The following is a 25,187-nucleotide window of genomic DNA, read 5'->3' on the forward strand; positions in this document are numbered from 1 at the left end:
TGTGGAGGATGAGCCCAAGGCTGAAATGTTTGAGCTCTTGGACTATCCTTCTCCACCTAAGGAAGCGTCCACAGTACCCATGCATCATGTTCTAAAAAAGACATTGCTGGCGAACTGGACCAAGCCATTAACTAATCCTCACATTCCCAAGAAGATCGAATCCCAGTATCGGATCCATGGGGACCCAGAGCTGATGCGCACTCAGTTGCCTCACGACTGGTGTGGTGGATCTGGCCCTAAAGAAGGCTAATTCTAGAGAGCATGCTTCGGCGCCCCCGGGCAAAGACTCCAGAACCTTAGACTCCTTTGGGAGGAAGGCCTATCATTTCTCTATGCTTGTGGCAAAGATTCAGTCCTACCAGCTCTACACGAGCATCCATATGCGGAACAATGTGCGTCAGTTGGCGGGCTTGGTGGACAAGCTCCCTCCTGAGCAAGCCAAGCCGTTTCAGGAGGCGGTCAGGCAGCTGAAGGTGTGCAGAAAATTCCTGGCCAGAGGGGTATATGATACCTTTGATGTTGCGTCCAGGGCCGCTGCTCAAGGTGTGGTGATGCGCAGACTCTCATGGCTGCGTGCCTCCGACCTGGAGAATAGGATTCAGCAGCAGATTGCGGACTCCCCTTGCCGAGCGGACAACATTTTTGGAGAAAAAGTCGAACAGGTGGTAGAACAGCTCCACCAGCGGGATACCGTTTTCGACAAATTCTCCCGCCGGCAGCCTTCAGCATCTACCTCCTCAGGTAGACGTTTTTATGGGGGAAGGAGGGCTGTTCCCTACTCTTCTGGTAAGCGTAGGTACAATCCTCCCTCTCGACAGCCTGCGGCCCAGGCTAAGCCCCAGCGCGCTCGCTCTTGTCAGCAGCGTGCGCCTCAGCAAGGCCCCACGGCTCCCCAGCAAAAGCAGGGAACAAGCTTTTGACTGGCTCCAGCAGAGCATAGCCGACATCAACGTGTCCGTGCCGGGCGATCTGCCGGTCGGGGGGAGGTTGAAAGTTTTTCACCAAAGGTGGCCTCTTATAACCTCCGACCGGTGGGTTCTTCAAATAGTCCGGCAAGGATACACCCTCAATTTGGCCTCGAAGCCTCCAAATTGCCCACCGGGAGCTCAGTCCTACAGCTTCCAGCACAAGCAGGTACTTGCAGAGGAACTCTCCGCCCTTCTCAGCGCCAATGCGGTCGAGCCCGTGCCATCCAGGCAAGAAGGGCTGGGATTCTATTCCAGGTACTTCCTTGTGGAAAAGAAAACAGGGGGGATGCGTCCCATCCTAGACCTAAGGGCCCTGATCAAGTATCTGGTCAAGGAAAAGTTCAGGATGCTTTCCCTGGGCACCCTTCTTCCCGTGATTCAGGAAAACGATTGGCTATGCTCTCTGGACTTGAAGGACGCCTACACGCACATCCCGATATTGCCAGCTCACAGGCAGTATCTGCGATTTCAGCTAGGCACACGTCACTTCCAGTACTGTGTACTACCCTTTGGGCTCACCTCTGCGCCCAGGGTGTTCACGAAGTGCCTGGCTGTAGTAGCAGCAGCGCTTCGCAGGCTGGGAGTGCACGTGTTCCCTTATCTCGACGATTGGCTGGTGAAGAACACTTCCGAGGCAGGAGCTCTACAGTCCATGCAGACGACTATTCGACTCCTGGAGCTACTGGGGTTTGTGATAAATTACCCAAAGTCCCATCTTCTCCCAGTACAGAGACTCGAATTCATAGGAGCTCTGCTGGATTCTCGGATGGCTCGTGCCTATCTTCCGGAGACAAGGGCCAACAACCTGCTGTCCCTCGTCTCCCGGGTACGAGCGTCCCAGCAGATCACAGCTCGGCAGATGTTGAGATTGGTTGGCCACATGGCCTCCACAGTTCATGTGACTCCCATGGCTCGCCTTCACATGCGATCTGTTCAATGGACCCTAGCTTCTCAGTGGTTTCAGGCTGCTGAGGATCTAGAGGACGTGATCCACCTGTCCACGAGTTTTCTCAAATCCCTGTACTGGTGGACGATTTGGTCCAATTTGACTCTGGGATGCCCTTTCCAAATTCCTCAGCCACAAAAAGTGCTGAATACGGATGGGTCTCTCCTGGGGTGGGGAGCTCATGTCGATGGGCTTCACACCCAGGGAAGCTGGTCCCTCCAGGAACAAGGTCTACAGATCAATCTCCTGGAGTTGTGAGTGGTCTGGAATGCTCTGAAGGCTTTCAGAGATCGGCTGTCCCACCAAATTATCCAAATTCAGACAACCAGGTTGCCATGTATTACATCAACAAGCAGGGGGGCACCGGATCTCGCCCCCTGTGTCAGGAAGCCGTCAGCATGTGGCTGTGGGCTCGCCGTTATGGCATGTTGCTCCAAGCCACATATCTGGCAGGCGTAAACAACAGTCTGGCTAACAGGTTGAGCAGTATTAAGCAACCTCACGAGTGGTCGCTCAACTCCGGAGTAGTGCGTCGGATCTTCCAGGTGTGGGGCACCCCCTTGGTAGATCTCTTTGCATCTCGAGCCAACCACAAGGTCCCTCAGTTCTGTTCCAGACTTCAGGCCCACGGCCGACTGGCATCGGATGCCTTCCTCCTGGATTGGGGGGAAGGCCTGCTGTATGCTTATCCTCCCATACCTCTGGTGGGGAAGACTTTGTTGAAACTCAAGCAAGACCGAGGCACCATGATTTTGGCCGTGTCAGATCTGGTTCCCTCTTCTGGAGTTGTCCTCCGAAGAACCGTGGAGATTGGAGTGTTTTCCGACCCTCATCACCCAGAACGAAGGGGCGCTTCTGCATCCCAACCTCCAGTCTCTGGCTCTCACGGCCTGGATGTTGAGAGCGTAGACTTTGCCTCTTTGGGTCTGTCGGAGGGTGTCTCCCGTGTCTTGCTTGCTTCCAGAAAAGATTCCACTAAGAGGAGTTACTTCTTTCTTTTGGAGGAGGTTTGCCATCTGGTGTGACAGCAAGGCCTTAGATCCTCGCTCCTGTCCTACACAGACCCTGCTTGAATACCTTCTGCACCTGTCTGAGTCTGGTCTCCTTTTGAGCCACTGAACTCCTGCCATCTGAAGTACTTGACCTGGAAGGTCATTTTCTTGGTGGCAGTTATTTCAGCTCGTAGAGTCAGTGAGCTTCAGGCCCTGGTAGCCCAGGCCCCTTACACCAGATTTCATCATAATAGAGTAGTCCTCCGCACTCACCCTAAGTTCTTGCCGAAGGTAGTGTCGGAGTTCCATCTGAACCAGTCAATTGTCTTGCCAACATTCTTTCCCCGTCCGCATTCCTGCCCTGCTGAACGTCAGCTGCACACATTGGACTGCAAAAGAGCATTGGCCTTCTATCTGGAGTGGACACAGCCCAACAGACAGTCCGCCCAATTGTTTGTTTCTTTTGATCCCAACAGGAGGGGAGTGGCTGTGGGGAAACGCACCATTTCAAATTGGCTAGCAGATTGCATTTCCTTCACTTACGCCCAGGCTGGGCTGGCTCTTGAGGGTCATGTCACGGCTCATAATGTTAGAGCCATGGCAGCATCAGTGGCCCACTTGAAGTCAGCCACTATTGAAGAGATTTGCAAAGCTGCGATGTGGTCATCTGTCCACACATTCACATCTCATTACTGCCTGCAGCAGGATACCCGACGCGACAGTCGGTTCGGGCAGTCAGTGCTTCAGAATCTGTTCGGGGTTTAGAATCCAACTCCACCCCCCTAGGCCCATTTTTTATTCTGTTCCAGGCTACACTCTCAGTTAGTTGGATAAGTTGTTAGGTCAATCTCAGTTATGTCCTCGCCGTTGCGAGGCCCAATTGACCATGTTTGTTGTTTTGAGTGAGCCTGGGGGCTAGGGATACCCCATCAGTGAGAACAAGCAGTCTGCTTGTCCTCGGAGAAAGCGAATGCTACATACCTGTAGAAGGTATTCTCCAAGGACAGTAGGCTGATTGTTCTCACAAACCCGCCCGCCTCCCCTTTGGAGTTGTGTCTTCCCTTGTCTTTGTCTTGCTACATACGGGACTGACGAACACGAGCTGGTTCGGGCGGGAAGACGGCCGCGCATGCGCGGTGCGCATCGGCGCACGAGGGCTAGCAAAGGCCTTTGCTAGTGAAGTTTCCGATTGGAGGGGGCTGCCTTGGACGTCACCCATCAGTGAGAACAATCAGCCTGCTGTCCTCGGAGAATACCTTCTACAGGTATGTAGCATTCGCTTTGGACCTTCTGATTTTTGTGCCTTCTCTAGTCCCACCCAAAACACATCCACATCACTCTCTTTTATTATTTCAACGTATAGCAGTCTCAGACGTACAAATCCTGCCTTTGCAAAATTGAGATTTGGACATTTCAAGCACATGGACATCCATTTTGGCATTTTGGGATGACCATATATTTTGAAAAATTTTATTGGACTAATTTAATGCATCTTTGACAAGCTTTTGATAGTTATGCCTACTTCTTCCCTGACCTAATGAAGATAGGACACTCTCAAAAGCTTCTCAAAGATATATTAAAGTTAGCCCAATAAAGTGGTATCCTCTATAATTTGGTTGTTGACCCTTATTCCCCATAAAGAGTAATTTTACAAGTCACTCAGGGCTCCTTTTACTAAGCAGTGGTAAGGCCATCGCAGGCTTATCACTCGCTATACAGGAGTAATTCCAGGCTACCACAGCAGCCCGGTAGTACTGTCCACCCCTAGCACGTTGTCATTTCTGGTGCTATAAAAATGTATTTATTTTTGTAGCGCCGGAGTGTACCTGGCAGTAATCGGGCAGTGCCACGTGCTGCCCGGTTACCGCTGGGTTAACATGGGAGCCCTTATTGCCACCTCAGTGGGTAGTGTTAAGGGCTCCCCCAAAATGGCAACATGGCAAGTGCTTTACTTGCCGCATGGCAATTTCCTGTAGGAAAGCAAGACTTCCCTTTTAACAGCTGTAGTAAAAGGGGACCTCGGCGCATATGTAAAACACATGCCGACTTTAGCGCCGGACACCTTTTGCCACAGCTTGGGCAGAGTAGATGCCCATGGTGCTCATTTTCCAAGCAAATGAATATCTCAAATTACCAAAAAAAAAGTTCATCTACCGAAAATGTCCAAATTGCAATTTTCGAAAGACAAATTTTGGATGTTTTATACTGCTGTTCTTCCAAATAGCAAGGGAACATGTTGGAGGCGTGTTCTGGTCAGGACTAGGGAGGGCCCAAAATTAGCAGACCACCAAATACAAAGGAGAGTGCAAGGACTTCAATAAGTAAAATAAAATGCCAGATGTGGCCACGTTTCGCCAAGTTGGCTATGTCAGACACAAAACTAGAGGGTAAATCAACAATACGCTTCCCTCTAGGGAAATAGCTTTGTAAAAGAATCCTCCAGAATTTCTGAAGTCTCATTTCCTACTTTATATTTTTTTTCTTTGGGTATCCCTTTCATCAGTTCTAAAATCTTTGCTACAGCAGGCTCCCTCATCAAAGGTGGCTTCTGTAACACAACTGTGTGATTCACATTTCACATTTGATTTCACATTTCAGTTTTATTTAATAAAACAGAAATAATAAAATACCTAAGTGGTTTACAATAAGATAAAATGGTTGAAGCATGAAATGGAGAAACACAAGAGGAGACCTAGGTTACAATTATACTTAAAAATATTAGGGTAGGGGGAAAAGAATGATTAATTATACCTAAGACACAGTAGGAGGGAAGGAAGTGCGACGTAAACAAAGAGATTATGAGATTGCTATACAAGGGTAGCAACAAGTCTAGAAATTTAGTAATAAATTAAAATTCACTTATTTAGTTGACTCAGCCCTGAGTGGAAAGCCTAAGCAAAGGAAGGATTTAAAGGGCCCTTTTACAAAGCAGTGGTGAGCCCAACAGAGACTTACTACTCACTAAAAGGGAAGTACTGCTGGTCTTCCGCAGCAGCCTGGTAGTAGTTCCCACTTCCGGCCAATTCTGGCAGTGCAAAAATATTTTTATTTTTGTAGCGTTGGTGTGTACTCGGCGGTTACCATGGGGGTAGCACAGGAGCCCTTACTGCCACCTCAACGGGTGGTAATACATGCTCCCACCCGAAATGGGCATGTAGCAAGTGCTTCACTTGTCACAAGTCCATTTCTTTTAAAAAACCCTGCCTTTTTCCCGCTGTGGTAAAAGATGGCCTCGGTCATGTCAGAAACACGCTGACATCAGCACAGGCCCCCTTTTGTAACAGCTTAGTAAAAGGACCCCTAAAATTTCTATGGGAAGGCTCAGAGCAGAGCTCTAATGGGAGGGATTTCCGCAACATTGGAGCTACAACACGTGGAGGGGCATAATCGAACGGGGCGCCCAAGCTTTCCTGAGGACGTCCTCGCAGGACGTCCCCGCGAAGGGGAGGGGAAACCCGTATTATTGAAACAAGATGGGCGGCCAACTTTCATTTTGATAATATGGCCAGGGACGCCCAAATCTCAACATTTAGGTCGACCTTAGAGATGGTCGTCCTTAGAGATGGTCGTCCCCGATTTTCGGCAATAATGGAAACCGAGGATGCCCATCTCAGAAACGACCAAATCCAAGCCATTTGGTCGTGGGAGAAGCCAGCATTTGAGTGCACTGGTCCCCCTCACATGCCAGGACACCAACCGGGCACCCTAGGGGGCACTGCAGTGGACTTCAGAAAAAGCTCCCAGGTGCATAGCTCCCTGACCTTGTGTGCTGAGCCCCCAACCCCCCCCCCCCAAACCCACTCCCCACAACTATACACTACTACCATAGCCCTTAGGGATGAAGGGGGCACCTAGATGTGGGTACAGTGGGTTTGTGGTGGGTTTTGGAGGACTCACATTTACCACCACAAGTTTAACAGGTAGGGGGGGGGTGGGCCTGGGTCCGCCTGCCTGAAGTGCACTGCAGTACCCACTAAAACTGCTCCAGGGACCTGCATACTGCTGTCAAGGAGCTGGGTATGATATTTGAGGCTGGCATAGAGGCTGGAAAAATATTTTTTGAATTTGTTTTAGGATGGGAGGGGGTTAGTGACCATTGGGGAAGTAGGGGAGAGGTCATCCCTGATTCCCTCTGGTGGTCATCTGGTCATTTAGGGCACATTTTTGTAGCTTGGTCATAAAAAAAAGGACCAAGTAAAGTCGGCCAAGTGTTCGTCAGGGACGCCCTTCTTTTTTCCATTATTGGTTGAGGACGCCCATATATGTTAAGCACGCCCCAGTTCCGCCTTCACTATGCTTCCGACATGCCCTATGAACTTTGGTTATCCCCGCGACAGAAAGCAGGTGAGGACGCCCAAAATCAGCTTTCGATTATGTCAATTTGGGCGTCCCTGGGAGAAGGGCGCCCATCTCCCGATTTGTGTCAAAAGATGGGCGCCCTTCTCTTTCGAAATTAAGCCTGTAAGGAGTCCTTTTACAAAGGCGTGCTAAAAAAGGGCCCACGGTAGTGTAGATGCGTGTTTTGGGCATGCGCAAAATTATTTTTCAGCACACCTATAAAAATTGCCTTTTTTTGACAAAAATGGACGTGTGGCAAAATCAAAATTGCCACGTGTCCATTTTGGGTCTGAGACCTTACTACCAGCCATAGACCTAGCGGTAAAGAATTTGGGCGGTAATGACCTATGCATGTCAGATGCCACTAGGCGAGCATCCGCTATGCTCATCCGAAAATAAAAAATATTTTTCAGACGTGGCAAGGGCCACGTAGTAACCGGACGGTAACTCCAATTTGGTGCGTGTTGGGCATGCGTACGCGCCTACGCGGCTTAGTAAAAGGACCCCTATAACAGGAATCTCATGAAGAATGACTGTGAATTTGCAGATGAGTAGGGGTAACTAAAAAATGTTGGCTGGCAGAGTGAAGGGCACAATAGTTTATAATCTATTCACATTTGCTACACCGCCTTTGCTAACTAGCAGTTCAAAGAGGTTTACAATCTAAAAAAAATACAAAAATTATATACTTGACAGGAAAGTGCAGATTCCATTCATATCAGATGAGTTTTAAGTCTAAAGCAAAGACAAAGAGAGAAAGCAGAAGTGGGATGGGAGAAGGAAGAGAGGAAGGACTGGGATGAGCATGTAGGAAGAACCGCAGTCAGTCTAAGGGGAAGTTACTGCAAGACAAAAAAGCCAAGTCTTTATGGCAGATTTAAATTTCTTAAAAGACAATTCAGCTCAGAGAGGAAGAGGCAGGGAGATCCATAATAATGGGGCTGCAAAAAAGAATGCCTGATGTCTTGTGAATTCCAGTTGGGCTTGTTTAGGGCCTGGTAGAATGAGACAAGTGAGCAGGGAAATATGGAATCGTGAGAGATAACAAAGAGGGAGACCCATCCAAAAAGACTTGAAATCTGGAGTATATGGAATGAGAAATCTGTAGGAAAAAAAAGAAGGTAAACAAGTATGGAAGATCTGGTGAGCCAGAGATAGAATCTTAAAAGATGTCCAGAAGAAGATCATGAGCCCATGTTCACTTATAAGCAGAGGAGTAACACTACTACATTTCTTAGTTCCGTAAATAAGTTTCACAGTGGTATTGTGAATTAGCTGTAATCTTCCAAGTTGGTATTGAGGTAAACCATGGTAAAAGAAATGACAGTAATCAATACAGAATATTAGTAGGGAATGAATTAAAAAGCAAAGAGAGGAAAATCAAAGAATGAATGGGCAGCTCAAATTTGCCTTATTGTATAAAAAGATTTTTACATCAAATTTGAAATGTGATGAGCAAAAATGAGATGATTATCCAGAGTAATTCCCAGACTTTTAACCAATTCATCTCTATCTTGAAAAGAAGCAGAATACAAGCGGTGCCTGTTATCCATAATTCAAATTTTTCCTGAACCTGCAGTGACTTATTTTATGTTTGGAGGGTTAGGGCAATCTTTCCGTAGCCCTTCGTGTTGTAATTTCCTTGTTTAATTCAGAGTCTCTCCTGACACTTAATTTTGCTGTGCAAAATCCTTCAGCAAGAGGTTTAAACACCTTTACACAGATCTCCCCATGCAAAGAGGTTTACGTACACCTGTCTATCCACATAGAGGTGTCAGTTTTGTGGGTTTATTGTCTACCTCGTCCTTTAAAATCCACAGACAAAATGTTGTTAAATGTTTCCTCTTATAAACAGATTACACTAGAAGATATTAGATCAAACCTTTTCTATATGGAGGGTTCACGACTTTGGAACAATCTCCCAGCAGAATTACGAAAAATTGAGAGCTATCTTCAGTTTAGGAAATTACTTAAAGCTTACTTTTTTACTCAGGCCTTTGGTTAAAAATTTTAATATTTAGAAAATATATTATTTTACTGTATTTATTTTAGGTTGTTTTGTTAGTATTTTTTGAATTGTGAATGTGTTTCCTGTATACTGCTTAGAATTTTTGGATACCGTGGTTTATACATTTTGTTATAAATAAATAAATAAAATAAAGTTATGGAAATAGTGGTGATAACTCACATAAGTTCCTCCTAGATTTTGTTGTGTAATGTTTTGATTGAGGGCTGGAGGTGTGCTGCTCACTTTGGGGACTTCATACTCCTCTGTGACACCTGAAGTTTTGAAATGGAGAAACAAAGTTTTATGTATGATTCTTGCACTGTGATAAAAGTGTTTATCAACGCATGGAGGATGGGGAGGCACTTACCATATTTTCCTGTCCAGCAGTTGCTGCCTCTCTTGTAAAGGAGAACAGCTGAGGTGATAAGCACAGCAGCACCAAGGACAGATCCAATAGCAGCTCCTACTGCAGTTTGCAAGGATGTATCAGGCCCTCCTGCAGGGGATGCTGGGAAAATAGAGACCTAAAGGTTACCAGAGCTGAATAAACAGTGGCAACAGATTCAAAGTTTGCACCATAAAAATAACTATTTTGCTCCCCCTACTCCACCCAAACACAGCCCAACAGCTTCTGCTTTTACAGAATATTCATTCCCTTCCCCTACAAATATGCATGAATCCTTTCCAAAACATTTCCTAAATATCATTCGTGCTCATCTCCCAACAACCCCAGAACTGTTCTTCAGCATGATACTTTACTGGAGATCATAATAATCCCTCTCCTTTAGGTCCAGTGTTTTGGGGATAAAAACAGGGCAACTACGTTGGTCCCCCATGCCACAGGAGGTCCCTTAGACTACTTAAAGCTAAAGGAGATGTGTCTTGCTTGGGGGCTTTGGGGCCCCCTTCCATGTTAATTCCTAGGCCACAGCATGTTTACCATTAGCCCTGCCCTCTCAAATATCCCAAAGGCCCTTCCACTTACAAGTCAAATACCTACTCCAATAGCCAGGGCCACTGAGGGTGGGGGGGGGGGCAAGATTCCAAGGAGGGTCCTTCTGAAAGCCCATACAGTCAAGCACATTCCACCAGAGGAAGAAGAGCGGGGATTCTACTCCAGGTACTTCCTTGTATAGAAGAACACAGGGGGGATGTGCCCCATCTAGACCTAAGGGCCATGAACAAATTCCCGGTCAAAGAAAAGTTCAGGATGATTTCTCTGGGCACCCTTCTCCCCATGGTTCAGGAAAATGATTGGCTATGCTCTCTGGACTTGAAGGATGCATATACCCACATTTTGATACATCCAGCCCACCAAAAGTATCTTCGATTTTGGCTGGGAACACACCACTTCCAGTACTGTGTGCTGCCCTTTGGCCTCGCGTCAGCTCCCAGGGTCTTCACCAAATGTCTAGCGGTAGTTGCAGCATTGTTACGCAGACTGGGAGTCCATATGTTCCTTTATCATGATGATTGGCTAGTGAAGAGCACCTCAGAGGAAGGTGCCCAGAAGTCCATACGGAGGACTGTTTGGGTGCTTAAGCCACTAGGGTTCATTTTAAACTACCTCAAGTCCCACCTTCACCCTGCCCAACAACTGGAATTCATAGGAGCCCTGCTCAACACATAGAGGGCTTGAGCTTACCTTCCAAGACTGAGACTGGACACTTTAGTCACACTGGCTTCCCAGGTTTGAGCCTCTGAGCAGGTCACAGCTCAGCAGATGTTGAGGTTGTTGGGCCACATAACACCCATGATACATCTTCACATGAGATCAGCCCAATGGACCCTGGCTTCTCAGTGGTATTAAACCATGGGAAGTCTGGAAGATGCCATCCAAGTGTCCCCAGAGCTTGTTCGCTCACTTCACTGGTGGACCATTCGATCCAACTTGACTCTGGGACTTCCATTCCAAATTCCTCAGCCACAAAAGGTGCTGATGATGGATGCACCCCTCCTGGGTTGGGGAACTCATATAGATGGACTCCACATTCAAGGTGTTTGGTCTGCCTGGGAAACGAATCTTCAGATCAATCTCCTGGAGCTCCGGGTGATCTGGAATGCTCTAAAGGCTTTCAGATATTGGCTGACTCACCAAATTGTGCTCATCCAAACAGACAATCAGGTTGCCATGTATTTCACCAACAAGCAGGGGGGTACCAGATCATGACCTCTGTGTCAGGAGGCCGTCTGGATGTGGCACTGGGCTCGCCAACATGTCATGTACCTGCGAGTCACTTATCTGGCGGGCAAAAACAGCAGTTGGCCGACAGATTGAGCAGGATTATGCAACTGCATGAGTGGTCTCTCAGCATGACTGTTGTCCACAAGATCTTCTGAGCATGGGGCACCCCCTCGGTGGATCTCTTTGCCACTCACATCAATCACAAAGTCCCTCACTTCTGTTCCAGGCTTCAGGCCCATGGCAGACTAGTCTCAGATGTCTTCCTTCTCCATTGAGGGACAGGTCTGCTATATGCGTATCCTCCCTTACCTCTTGTAGGGAAGACTGCTGAAACTCAAGCAAGACTTCGGGACCATAATTTTGATCACACCTTAGTGGCCTCAGCAGGTCTGGTTTCCTTTGCTTCTGGAGTTATCCTCTGATGAACCATGGAGATTGGAGTGTTTTTTGACCCCCATAACTCAGAATGAGGGATCTCTTCTACATCCCAACCTTAAATCTCTGGTTCTCACAGCTTGGATGTTGAGAGCATAGTATTTGCTTCCATGGGTCTTTCGGGTCTTGCTGTCTTCCAGAAAAGATTCCACTAAGTGATGTTATTCTTTCAAATGAAGGAGGTTTGCCATCTGGTGTGAGGGCAAGGCCCTAGATCCCCTTGCGTGCCCTACACAGACCCTGTTTGAATACCTTTTACACCTCTTAAGACCAACTCAGTAAGGGTTCACCTCAGTGCAATTAGTGCTTTTCATCATCGTGTAGAAGGTAAACCCATCTCTGGACAGCTTCTAGTTGCTCAATTCATGAGAGGTTTGCTTTTATCAAAGCCCCTGTTAAACCTCCACCAGTATCATAGGGCCTCGACATCATTCTCATCCAGCTGATGAAAGATCCTTTTGAGCCACTGAAAGGTTATTTTCTTGGTGGCCATTATTTTAGCTTGTAGAGTCAGTGAGTTTCAGGCCTTAGACGTAGATGCACCTTATACTAAGTTCCATTACAACAGAGTAGTCCTCCGCACGCACCCTAAGTTCCTGCCAAAGGTGGTGTCGAAGTTCCATCTGAAACAATCGATTGTCTTGCCAACATTCTTTCCCCGATCTCATGACCATCCTGGCAAGCATGCCTTGCACACACCTTGGATTGCCAGAGAGCATTGGCTTATTACATTGAGTGGACCAGGTCCCACAGACAGTCCACCCAACCTTTTATTTCTTTTGACTGCAACAGAATGGAGGTTGCCATTGGGAAATGCACCATTCCTAGAGGGTCATGTCTCGGCTCATAATGTCAGAGCCATGGCTGCTTCAGTAACTCATTTGCAGTCAGCCTCCATTGAAGAAATTTGCAAGGCTGCAATATGGTCTTCAGTCCACACATTCACATCTCATTACTGCCTTGAGCAGGATACCCAGTGCGACAGTTGGTTCAGACAATGTTGTAGAATCTGTTTGGGGTCCAGAATCTAACTCCACCCCCCTAGGCCCATTTTATTCTGTTCCAGGCTGTTCACTTACTCAGTATGTATATGGTGTCAGGTTGATATCTGTTTTGTCTTCACCATTGCGACGCCCAATTGACCAATGTTTGTTGTTTTCGGTGAGCTTGGATGCTAGGGATTCTCCACTTGTGAGAATAAGTAGGCCTGCTTGTCCTTGGAGCATGTCTCGTGTTCCACAAAGCTGTACTTATGCTTGTCATAAGACCAGGCGAAGCAGTCGGCATCACCCACTTGTGAGAATATAAGGCTTGCTGATGCATGGATCCAAGATGGCATCCGGGAGGGACATTTGAATAGCAGTTCCTGTCCCTCTATTGTGAAGTCGTGAGTGGAAATCTTCCCTTTCTAGCTATGGGGAAGAGAAAGGGTAAATCCGGTGTACCTTGCTCCACAGGATGGGTGAATCTCCCTGCTGCTCGGCAGATGACGCTGGAGGAAGCTGGACTGCTTTCACGGAGAAAAGTCGGAGCTTCAAGAGGTCCGATGGAGAACTCAGACCTCAGCGTAGAGGGAGTGACTCTTAGTCCCCCTCCGATGACAACGCTCCCGAGACCCGGTGGGAAACTGTTGGCTATTGAGAGACAACTGGTGGGAGCGTCCGGAAGTGTAGCCCCTGCAGTTTGTGGTGGAGACCCATTAGCTACATCGTCCCCGCTCGAGTCATCATTGCAAGCAGGTTTGATGCCTGGTGCCTCTCAACCCGAGCAACGCCGGGACGAGCCCCTCGTTTGTGTCCGGGAGTTAGCGAGACCTGCTGTTATCACCATGGACTCCATTTGGGAGGCGATTCAAGTTTTAAACACCATGCTGCTGAAAGTGGTAGAGTTATTTCAAAAAGAAGCGGGGAAATCAGCTCAGGACTATACTGAACTTTCGGGTAAGGTTTCTCAGCAGACCTCCAAGATGGACTTCCTTTAAGCTGAGGTAAACTCTAATAAAATGCTAATATCGGCAATTACTAAAGATAATACTATCCAAAAAAAGAGGATTGATTACATGGAAAATTAATTGAGGAGGAATAACCTTCGCTTTTTAAATTTCCCCAAATCACCATTGATTCCGGCCAAGGAAATGTTGAAAAAATACTTTATTGAGATTCTGGCTATTCCCCCAGAATCTTTTCCTCCATTGACTAGAGTTCTTTACATCTCTGGGGCTGGATCTGGAGATTTGCAACCTCCTCAATCTGACTTAAATCTTTTTTGGAGTTTTTGGAGAGTTCTATGGAGATTATTATGGAAAGGACAACGTTATTGGTGTCGTTTGCTTTGGAACTGGACCGAAACAATATATTCAGGCTTTTTTTTCGTCATATTTCTACACCTTTCTTAGGTTCTAGAATTCAGGTATTTCCTGATTTCTCTCGAGAGATGCAGAGAAGAAGAAAAAAAATTTTGTTATTAAAACCAAGGGTCCTACAGTTAGGTGGGACCTTTGTGCTTAAATTTCCATGTAAATGTTATATTTCCCTAGAATCTACTAATTATATTTTCTTTGAACCCGGAAAGCTTGTAGAATTTATTGCTAGTAAGGAGTAATCTGATGTTTAAACCTTGAGGAAGGCTAATCGGCTGCTCAGACTTGAATTCTTGTCCCCCCCCCTTCTTGCTTTTTTTTCCCAATGTTTAAATTTATTAACTTAATTTGAAGTTCCTAGTTCTTGGATCATTTAATGTGGACTAACATAGATAATGTTTTGCCTCAACTTATTTCAAGAGATATTGTCTTTTTTTTTCCTTTTTTTTTCTCATTTATGTTTTGGACATGAATGTATATATAAAATGCATAAATAAAAAATAAAAAAATATATATAAGGCTTGCTGTCCTCGGAGAATACTGCTACAGGTAAGTATCTTTGCTTTTCACCAGCACTAGGGCTGGATAAGTAATCACACCATAAATCAAGTGTGTTTTTGGCCAGCTATGCTAGTATTTTATAAAGAAAACTAGGTGCCGTAAATAGTTCTTTTTGCCCAGCCCGCCCACAATTAGCCCCCTGATATTCAGCCAGCAATGGTCAGCATTTTTTAAAATGCTGACCGTCACCAGCTAAATTAGCCCCTAATATTCATTGCCTGGCCATGTCCGGGCACTAGCACTGAATATCGGGGGCTAAATGTGGGCGGGCTGGGCACCGGAACTCATAAGTTATGTAGCCCTGCTAAATATCAGGACAGGACTTGCAAAATTTTTTTTATATGATTCCCTTTTTCTCTCCCCCCCAAGCCTCAAGTTCGCAGACAAGAAGACCCCCCCCCCCACCATATCCCTGGTGGTCCAGTGATGGCTGTTGGGGGCAGGAGTGCAGCCCTCTCATTCCTGCCTCTTGTGGTGCCATTCCAAAATAGCTGCTGCAACCTCTCACTCATGAGAGGTTGTGGCAGCCATATTGGAATAGCGCTGTAAGGGGCAGGAGCAATGAGTCTGTGCTGCTGCCCCCAACAACCACAGCTAGACTATCAGCAATACGGGTAGGCCCAGGGGGGCCCTACCTGGAAGGCTGGGGGGGCATTGCGGGGAACTTTCTTATTGCTGAGAGCTGGAGGAGGGAAGAAGGGGGCATTGCCAGGGGGGTGGGAAGGGGCTCTAGGGGTCTTTTATTAAAAAAAAAGTTATGCGGGTGCCAGCTGAATAGTGCTGGCACCCACATAGCTAAGCGACTTAATTTAGGACAACTTTCAAGCTGGCACCCGCATGACCTCGGGCTCCACCCCAGTACCGCCCTTGACCTGCCCACTTTTTGGTTGGGTGGCATGTGGGGATACTTAGCAGCACTCTTCAGTTAAGTACCGTTGAATATCTCCACTTATTTGGTGAGAAGCAATTTAAGCAGGCAGGAGAGGTTCCTGCCTGGTTAAATCACTTTGAATATTGGGCCCTATTACCATCCAGAGGGCATGTTCTTCTAGGAGCAGGGCAAGAGGATATGGCAGGGGAAGGCAAAGTACACAGACAGGTATGCTCAAATTTCTTCTTACTAGTGACTCTGTTTATATTTTCTTCTCTTAGACGTCCCTCTCATGAAAGTAGCAATCAGGATAGGTGCACTGGCATTGGAGTTCTAATGAGTGAGAGAAGACACATTTAGTGTGAACGTGAAATATTCAAATGAGTGTGACACTTTTCTAATGAGTGAGAGAAGGGGCTCAGAGAGCGTGAGATTGAGAGATCTTCAATGAGAGTAACACACTGCCAAATGAGTGAACTTTGTATGTCTGTGAAAGAGGTGTTTCTAGTTGTATGTTACATGGTCAGTCCCTTGTCCAGTTATTTTAAACATTTTTTGTAAGTGATATTGTGGAACTGCTTTCGGGAAAAGTTCACCTCTTTGCAGATGATACCAACATCTGAAACAGGTAAACACTTTGGAAGGAAAGGATAACATGGTGAACTTTGAGGAATGGTCTAGAGGAATTTGGAAGCTAAGACCTAATGCTAAAAATTCAGCATCATATAGTTGGGATGCAGGCGAAGGATGGGTATCATTCATCTGTGCTCAAAAGAATATGGAAATTTGGGACTATTTATATCTTATAATTTTAAGGTGGACAACAGGTAGATAAGGTAACAGCAAAAGCCAGAAGGATGCTTGAGTGCATAAGGAGAGGAATGGCCAGCAGGAAATAGGAGATGATAGTGTCTCTGTATAAGTCTGTAGTGAGACTTTATTTGGGAGCACTACGTGCAGTTCTGGAGCCTAAATCTTCAAAAGTCTGGAGTTAAACTGGGTAGAGCTGGTCCAGAGGGAAGTCATTAAAAAATGATCATTCAATTGTCATCAAGCATATGGAGACAGATGTAAAGATCTCAATATGTATACTTTGGAAGAAAGGTAGGAGGAGAGATATATGATTTAATACCTTTGTATAATAAGCATATAGGAGACAGGCCTCTTTCAGTTAAGAGGAAGCTCTGGAACAAGGGGTCATAGGATAAAGATGAAAGGAGATAGACTTAGGAGTAATCAAAGGAAATACTTCTTTATGGAAAGGGTAGTAGATGTATGGAACAGTATCCCAGAGAGGTGGTGGAGATGAGGGCCGTGTCTGAATTAAAGAAACCATCGGACAAGAACAGGGGATTTATAAGGAAGAGAAAGGTATTGCAGAGAGGATCAGTTGGTGGATAAGCTGACAGGTCTTTATATGCTTTCATTTTTCAATGTTTCTCTGTTTCAATCAGGCCCAGGCCACCACCAACAGGGGATCAAGAATATGAATGCAGTTTCCTAGAAATTTCAGCAGATGGCAGTATAACACATAACATGACAATGTAATCATAGACGATATTAGCATAAGGCAAATTTGCAACCCCCCTAATTCTCTGCAGAGCACCTGAAGTTAGGCATTGATTAGTCATGTAACGTTTTGCATTAAAATAGCAGTTACACGGCTAAATGTATCAGCCTGCCTGTCTGACATTGCTGCCTGGATGTCTCGGTGCCATCTGAAACTAAACATGACCAAGACTGAACTTCTTATCTTTCCCCCTAAACCAACCTCTCCTCTTCCCCCATTCTCTATTTCTGTGGATAACACTCTCATCCTTCCTGTCTCATCAGCTCGTAACCTTGGGGTCATCTTCAACTCCTCCCTCTCCTTCTCTGCACATATTCAGCAGACTGCTAAAACCTGTCATTTCTTTCTCTATATCACCAAAATTTGCCCTTTCCTTTCTGAGCACACTACCAGAACACTCATCCACACTCTTATCACCTCTCGCTTAGACTATTGCAACTTGCTTCTCACAGGTCTTCCACTTAGCCATCTCTCTCCTCTTCAATCTGTTCAAAATTCTGCTGCACGACTAATATTCTACCAGTGTCGTTATGCTCATATTAGCCCTCTCCTCAAGTCACTTCACTGGTTTCCTATCCGTATCCGCATACAGTTCAAACTCCTCTTATTGACTTATAAGTGCATTCACTCTGCAGCTCCTCAGTACCTCTCCACTCTCATCTCTCCCTAGATTCCTCCCCGGGAACTCCGTTCACTTGGTAAATCTCTCTTATCTGCACCCTTCTCCACCACCGCTAACTCCAGACTCTGTTTCTTTTATCTTGCTGCACCATATGCCTTCCTGAGCCGGCACGTCAAGCTCCATCTCTGGCTGTCTTCAAATCTAAGCTAAAAGCCCACCTTTTTGATGCTGCTTTTAACTCCTAACGCTTATTCACTTGTTCAGAACCCTTGTTTTATCATCCTCACTTTACTAGTGAGTCCATTGCACTAAGCACTAGGAGTAGCCTAGTGGTTAGTGTAGCGGACTCTGATCCTGGGGAACTGGGTTTGATTCCCACTGCAGCTCCTTGTGACTCTGGGCATGTCACTTAAACTTCCATTGTCCCCAGGTACAAATAAGTACCTGTATATAATATGTAAACCGCTTTGAATGTAGTTGGAAAAAACCACAGAAAGGTGGTATACAAGTCCCATTCCCTTTATCTCCTGTTTGTCTGTCCTAATTAAATTGTAAGCTCTGTCGAGCAGGGACTGTCTCTTCATGTTCAAGTGTACAGCACTGCGTACATCTAGTAGCGCTAGTAGAAATGATACGTAGTAGTAGTAAATGGGGAAAAACAGCAGTCCTGTGTGAAAATGCACTTAGGTGCTATTCTGAAACCATGCCAAATTACACTATCCTATCCTGTCTACCCTCTTTTATTCTAGTCATATTTTAATCTAGCTCAACTTATCATACACTACTAAGCCCAACTTTACATTGTTTTACTACTGTTTTATTAAAATTCTATTAACTTTGTATTTCAAATTACTATGTAAGCCGCATTGAGCCTGCATTATGTGGGAAAGCGCGGGGTACAAATGTAATAATAATAATAATAATAATAACTGCAAAGGGTGTGGGGGGGGGGGGAGGGTGGTGTCATGGGAACAGAATAGGCAGGTCATGCATGTTTCTAGCAATTATGTGCAAGAGAATACTGTTAATTATGTACAAAACTGCCAGCATTTAGGCACAAGCCCTTGACATGGTGTAACTGTTCTTGCCTAATGTTACACACATAAATATGGACTTACACTGGTATCTTATAATGGCAATTAACTGTATAATTGCTGTTATAGCATAAGTGCTTAGCATCTGAACTTTTGGTGCCTAACAGAATTACCTCCAAAATATATTTAACCATTCTCATGTATTTTAAGATTTTGTAGTACATTTTTGACTTGCTCTGCATGGAATTCTTTTTGTGTAGCAGTGACTGCATTTGGAATCCCCTTCCCTTTCCTATTGTTTCATTGTCTTTGTTTCACATATGTTAATAGTGTTATTGTTGTTTTAAAATTGGATTTTAGTATTACACCATTTGTGAAGGTTTGCTTTTGAAGAGTGGTATATCAAGTTCATTAAATGTTCAACATAAATTGTACTGGAAAATATGTTCTGATTACAGAAAAGAGCATGAATGAAGCTTTTTTTTTTTAGTATTTATTTTCAAATGTGCTCAATGTCCATTATCAGTACTGAGAGAACAACCCTCTCTAATACAGAAAAACAACTTGCAATTCACATTACTTTAGCACTTTTAGATAGTAATCACCCTTCCGTTGTGTTATATCCTCACATCCATTCCACATATATCCAACATCCATATATCTGACCAAACACCTCTCTTGCTGTCCTCACTTTCTCCCTCATTCATACCCCCCAAGGCTGTACAGGGATGGCCACAAAGTGAAAACCCATGAGCAGGCAACAAATATCAGCAGTCCATTTTAGGGATGCATATATTATGTAGGCGTCTTATTTGCATAATGAGACCATAAATATAAGTAGGCAGCACCAATCAGGCGTCAGTCACTTTCCTTTCTCTCTCCTGATCTCAAAACTGGCAACCTCTTTCAATTTTTGGTGCTATAATTTCATTGTTGCTGTCAGGTTCTCAGGTTCAGAGCCCGCGGGGCCGGGCTCTGGAGCAAACGTGAGCCCTTGGGCTGCTGACGAGGAGCGACAGCAGCAGGCAAAACCCACCAACCAATGCTGGGGCAAGCACACCGCACGGCAGGGACTGCAGGCACCGCCCAGTGAGCCAGAACACATGGACTGGAATCCCCCGGACTGGAGGACACAGAACTGGAAACACTGGACTGCAATCCCCCGGACTGGAACACACACACCGGACCGGAACACACTGGACCTGGAGCACACCAGACTGGAACACCCTGGACTGGTCCCCCGGACTGGAGGACACAGGACCGGAACACGGGACTGGAGCACACTGGACTGGTCCAACAGCTTCACCTGTACTTAGCTACTAAACCCCCCAAGAGTTGAGCTCCTGGGTTCGAGTAGCCGACAGGACTTACTGGATACCGGATGACATAGGGACCAGGACTGGAAACAGAAGTGCTCCTAAACCTAAACTGATCTACTTGCCTCCCAAGCCCTAAACCAGCAGGAGTGTTCCTAACAGTAAACTGACAAAAAGGACTTCCTAAGCCTATACTAAACAGGAGCTCCTAAGCCCTGCTCAAGAAGGGACTTCCTAAGCCCTAAACTAACAGAGCAGGGTACTAAATACAAAGCTAACACAGGTGCTACTAAGCACCAAGCTACAAGCAGAGCTTTACACTAATAAGCTAAACACAAACTAAACCAGCTACCTAAGCACTGCTCTAGCAAGCTAGATACAACTAACAAGGTGCTTCCTAAGCACTACTCTGGCAAGCAACCAGAAGAGCTCCTAGCACTAAAAGGGAAGATAGGGGAGCCACAAGGAGGGAAGCTAACACATAAGCCAAAAGTGCTTCTAAAGCACCAAACACCAACAGCAAAGACTGCAATGCTCCCAATAGCACAATCCCAGAAGTACTTCTAACAGCAAACTCTGCAGTGTTCCTAACAACACCAAACCCCGAAGTACTTCTATCAACAACAGAGCTTCCAAAGCCCTACACACAGCAATGCTTCCAAAACCAAGAGGGAAAAGCAGGGGGACCAAACACACAAACACCAGTGCACACTGCACTAACACTAACCTGGACCTTAGCAAAAGCAAGCAGGGACCCTAGACACAATGTCAGAAGTGCACACTGCACCACCCTACCTACAGCAAACACCACTGTTGCAAAGGCCCTGAAGGAAAGAACCCACTTCCTTATCAAGGCCCTCCCTGATGATGTTACACTCCCTAGACCTAGGCAAAGCACACTGACCCAGAGAGGCCCAACCCACACCAATGCAAAACCGTGAAACACTTGAAGCCAGTACACCCAGAGAGTTAGAGCAACTCAGACTACACCACAGCTGCAGTGAAGAGACAATTAGAGCCTTGCTGCTGGAAGCTGCCAGCACAGAGAGACAGAGCCAGCTCAGAAAGGACAGAGAAAAGAAACAGAAGCCAGCTAAGAAGCTGACCCCCGGAAAGAGGTAAGTTTGAGAGGGGTTCAGACCCCAATCCTAACAGCACCTCCCCCTCAAGGCTCCCGTGTCCCCACGGGAGCTCCAGGTCTCAAAAGACAATTTAGGTCTCCATGGGTAGCTGTGATGAAATCTCCCAATGGGTTTCACAACATAAATCTGGGCGGCTGGGCAGGACGTGACAAGTACATCTGGAACTAGGAAACCAGAATGGCTTTGGCCGCCACGAGGCTCTTTAGAACGGCTGCTAGGCAGGATCAGAGTCTTGGATGCAACAAGTGGAGTCCTATTCAACAGCAACCATCTCTTGAAGGAGTCCACAACTTCCTTGACTTCCTGGCACTCCACTGTAGCAGCCAGAACTGGGCTAGAGCCCACACCCATCCTGGAATCTAAAGCCGGACAGGAACTCGAACAGGACTTCAGACTGGACCTTGCCTCTTGGCTGGAGCTGGAACTCAGGAGGGGTTCAACATCTTGGTTGAAGTGGGAACTCAGAGTAGACTCAGCATCTTGCCTGAGACTGCAATCTGATCCGCCTCAGCCTCTGGGCCGGAACTGCCACTCAATTCGGACTCAGCCTCTTGGCTGGACTTGGTACTCAACGTAGACTCAGCATCTCGGCTGGCACTGGGACTTGCTCCGGACTCAGCATCTTGACCGGGACTGCAACTTGACCTGGACTCAGCATCTTGCCTGGAACTGGAACTCCAACTTGACCCAGACTCAGCATCTTGGCCGGGACTGTAACTTGACTCGAACTCAGCCTCTTTCCTGGGACTGGAACTCCAACTTGACCTGGACTCAGCATCTTGGCCAGGACTGTAACTTGACCCGGACTCAGCATCTTGCCCGGGACTGTAACTCAATTCTGATTCGGCATCTCGGCTGAACTCTGCACTCGGTGCAGACTCAGCACTCATCGTGGACTCGTCATCTTGGCTGGACTCTGTACTCAGTGCAGACTCAGCACTCATCGTGGACTCATTGTCTCGGCTGGACTCTGTACTCAGTGCAGACCCAGCATCTTGACTGGAACTACAACTCAATCCAGCCTCAGCATCTTGACTGGAACTACAACTCGATCCAGACTCAGCATCTTGACTGGAACAGCAACTCGATCCAGACTCAGCATCTTGACTGGAACTGCAACTCGATCCAGACTCAGCATCTTGACTGGAACTACAACTCGATCCAGATTCAGCATCTTGGCTGCTACTGCTGCAACTCGCTCTGGACTCAGCATCTTGGCTGTCACTGCTGCAACTCGCTCCGGACTCAGCATCTTGGCTGTCACTGCTGCAACTCGCTCCGGACTCAGCATCTCGGCTGCCACTGCTGCCACTCGATCCGGACTCAGCATCTCGGCTGCCACTGCTGCCACTCGATCCGGACTCAGCATCTTGGCAGGCAAAGCCCTTCAGGCTGGACTCAGAAGTTTGGCGGGAAAAATCAGGAAGCCACCTTCTTTCAGCTTGGGCTTCAGGAGTATCCCGTAGGGTTGGCTCTGAGAGGAGTTGGAAGCGGTAAAAGAACAGCTTGGTAGAGGGATCAATAGCAGAAACTGGGTTTTCTTCGAACCCAAGCCAGGAGAGACGCCTTCTTTCCGCTGCAGCTTCAGGAGTATTCTTCAGGGCTGGATCAGACAAAAGTGCAACCCGGTAATCCTGGAGTGTCAGAAACGGATCCAGATCAAAAATGGGGTTGGAACTGGGATCCAAACTGGTACTAGGAGGCCTGGTAGACAGTGCCACTTGAACTGGATGCAGAGACTTGACTAGAAGCGCTGCTTGGACTGGAATCGGAGACTCGGTCAGAAGCACCCCTCGGACTGGACTCAGAGGCTTGAGTGGAAGCGCCACCTGAACTGGGATCGGAGGCTCGGTCAGCAGCGTCCCTCGGACTGGACTCTGAAGCTTGGCTGGACGTGCTGCTCGGACTGGATTCAGAGGCTTGTCTGGGCGCGCTGCTTGAACTGGATTCAGAGGTTTGGCTGGGCGCGCTGCTGGGACTGGACTGGACTCCAGCTGAGCCCATAGCGTAGAATTCCCCAGACGTCTCCTCTCAGCGACCGCTTCAGGAGTATCCCACAAAGCTGGATTCAAGACAAGGCTGCGGCGATACTCAGCGAGCGTGATAAAAGGGTCTATATCTGAAACTGGGTTTTCAGTGATTCCAAGCCACCGGACACGTTTTCTCTCAGCTGCCGCTTCAGGGGTCTTCTTCAAAACAGGATGAGACAAAAGTTTCCCACGATACTGACGAAGAGTCATAGAAGGATCAAGAACAATGACGGAGCTGGACCCCAGCTGGGTCAGCTGGGCGGGGGTTCTTGCCGGGCTCATGGCCTTTGCAATCTGTCAGGTTCTCAGGTTCAGAGCCCGCGGGGCCGGGCTCTGGAGCAAACGTGAGCCCTTGGGCTGACGAGGAGCGACAGCAGCAGGCAAAACCCAACCAATGCTGGGCAAGCACACCGGCACCGGCAGGGACTGCAGGCACCGCCCAGTGAGCCAGAACACATGGACTGGAATCCCCCGGACTGGAGGACACAGAACTGGAACACTGGACTGCAATCCCCCGGACTGGAACACACACCGGACCGGAACACACTGGACTGGAGCACACCAGACTGGAACACCCTGGACTGGTCCCCCGGACTGGAGGACACAGGACCGGAACACGGGACTGGAGCACACTGGACTGGTCCAACAGCTTCACCTGTACTTAGCTACTAAACCCCCCAAGAGTTGAGCTCCTGGGTTCGAGTAGCCGACAGGACTTACTGGATACCGGATGACATAGGGACCAGGACTGGAAACAGAAGTGCTCCTAAACCTAAACTGATCTACTTGCTCCCAAGCCCTAAACCAGCAGGAGTGTTCCTAACAGTAAACTGACAAAAGGACTTCCTAAGCCCTATACTAAACAGGAGCTCCTAAGCCCTGCTCAAGAAAGGGACTTCCTAAGCCCTAAACTAACAGAGCAGGGTACTAAATACAAAGCTAACACAGGTGCTACTAAGCACCAAGCTACAAGCAGAGCTTTACACTAATAAGCTAAACACAAAACTAAACCAGCTACCTAAGCACTGCTCTAGCAAGCTAGATACAACTAACAAGGTGCTTCCTAAGCACTACTCTGGCAAGCAACCAGAAGAGCTCCTAGCACTAAAAGGGAAGATAGGGGAGCCACAAGGAGGGAAGCTAACACATAAGCCAAAAGTGCTTCTAAAGCACCAAACACCAACAGCAAAGACTGCAATGCTCCCAATAGCACAATCCCAGAAGTACTTCTAACAGCAAACTCTGCAGTGTTCCTAACAACACCAAACCCCGAAGTACTTCTATCAACAACAGAGCTTCCAAAGCCCTACACACAGCAATGCTTCCAAAACCAAGAGGGAAAAGCAGGGGACCAAACACAAACACCAGTGCACACTGCACTAACACTAACCTGGACCTTAGCAAAAGCAAGCAGGGACCCTAGACACAATGTCAGAAGTGCACACTGCACCACCCTACCTACAGCAAACACCACTGTTGCAAAGGCCCTGAAGGAAAGAACCCACTTCCTTATCAAGGCCCTCCCTGATGATGTTACACTCCCTAGACCTAGGCAAAAGCACACTGACCCAGAGAGGCCCAACCCACACCAATGCAAAACCGTGAAACACTTGAAGCCAGTACACCCAAAGAGAGTTAGAGCAACTCAGACTACACCCACAGCTGCAGTGAAGAGACAATTAGAGCCTTGCTGCTGGAAGCTGCCAGCACAGAGAGACAGAGCCAGCTCAGAAAGGACAGAGAAAAGAAACAGAAGCCAGCTAAGAAGCTGACCCCCAGGAAAGAGGTAAGTTTGAGAGGGGTTCAGACC

The 25,187-nt window shown here is 47.1% G+C and overlaps 1 protein-coding gene across 1 annotated transcript in view; it reads right to left on the bottom strand.

Annotated features, from left to right (window-relative positions):
• The window catches only part of LOC115475474 (carcinoembryonic antigen-related cell adhesion molecule 1-like), a 199,562-nt gene that overhangs the window by 128,906 nt on the left and 45,469 nt on the right, over positions 1–25,187 (bottom strand). Inside the window, exons 3-4 of the mRNA XM_030211216.1 lie at positions 9,620–9,760; positions 9,433–9,524 (exon numbers count right to left, since the gene is read on the bottom strand). Coding sequence (XP_030067076.1) covers positions 9,433–9,524; positions 9,620–9,760 — 233 coding nt within the window. The remainder of the gene's footprint in view (positions 1–9,432; positions 9,525–9,619; positions 9,761–25,187) is intronic.

Source organism: Microcaecilia unicolor, chromosome 8, assembly GCF_901765095.1.
Source record: "Microcaecilia unicolor chromosome 8, aMicUni1.1, whole genome shotgun sequence".
Classification (NCBI taxonomy): domain Eukaryota; kingdom Metazoa; phylum Chordata; class Amphibia; order Gymnophiona; family Siphonopidae; genus Microcaecilia; species Microcaecilia unicolor.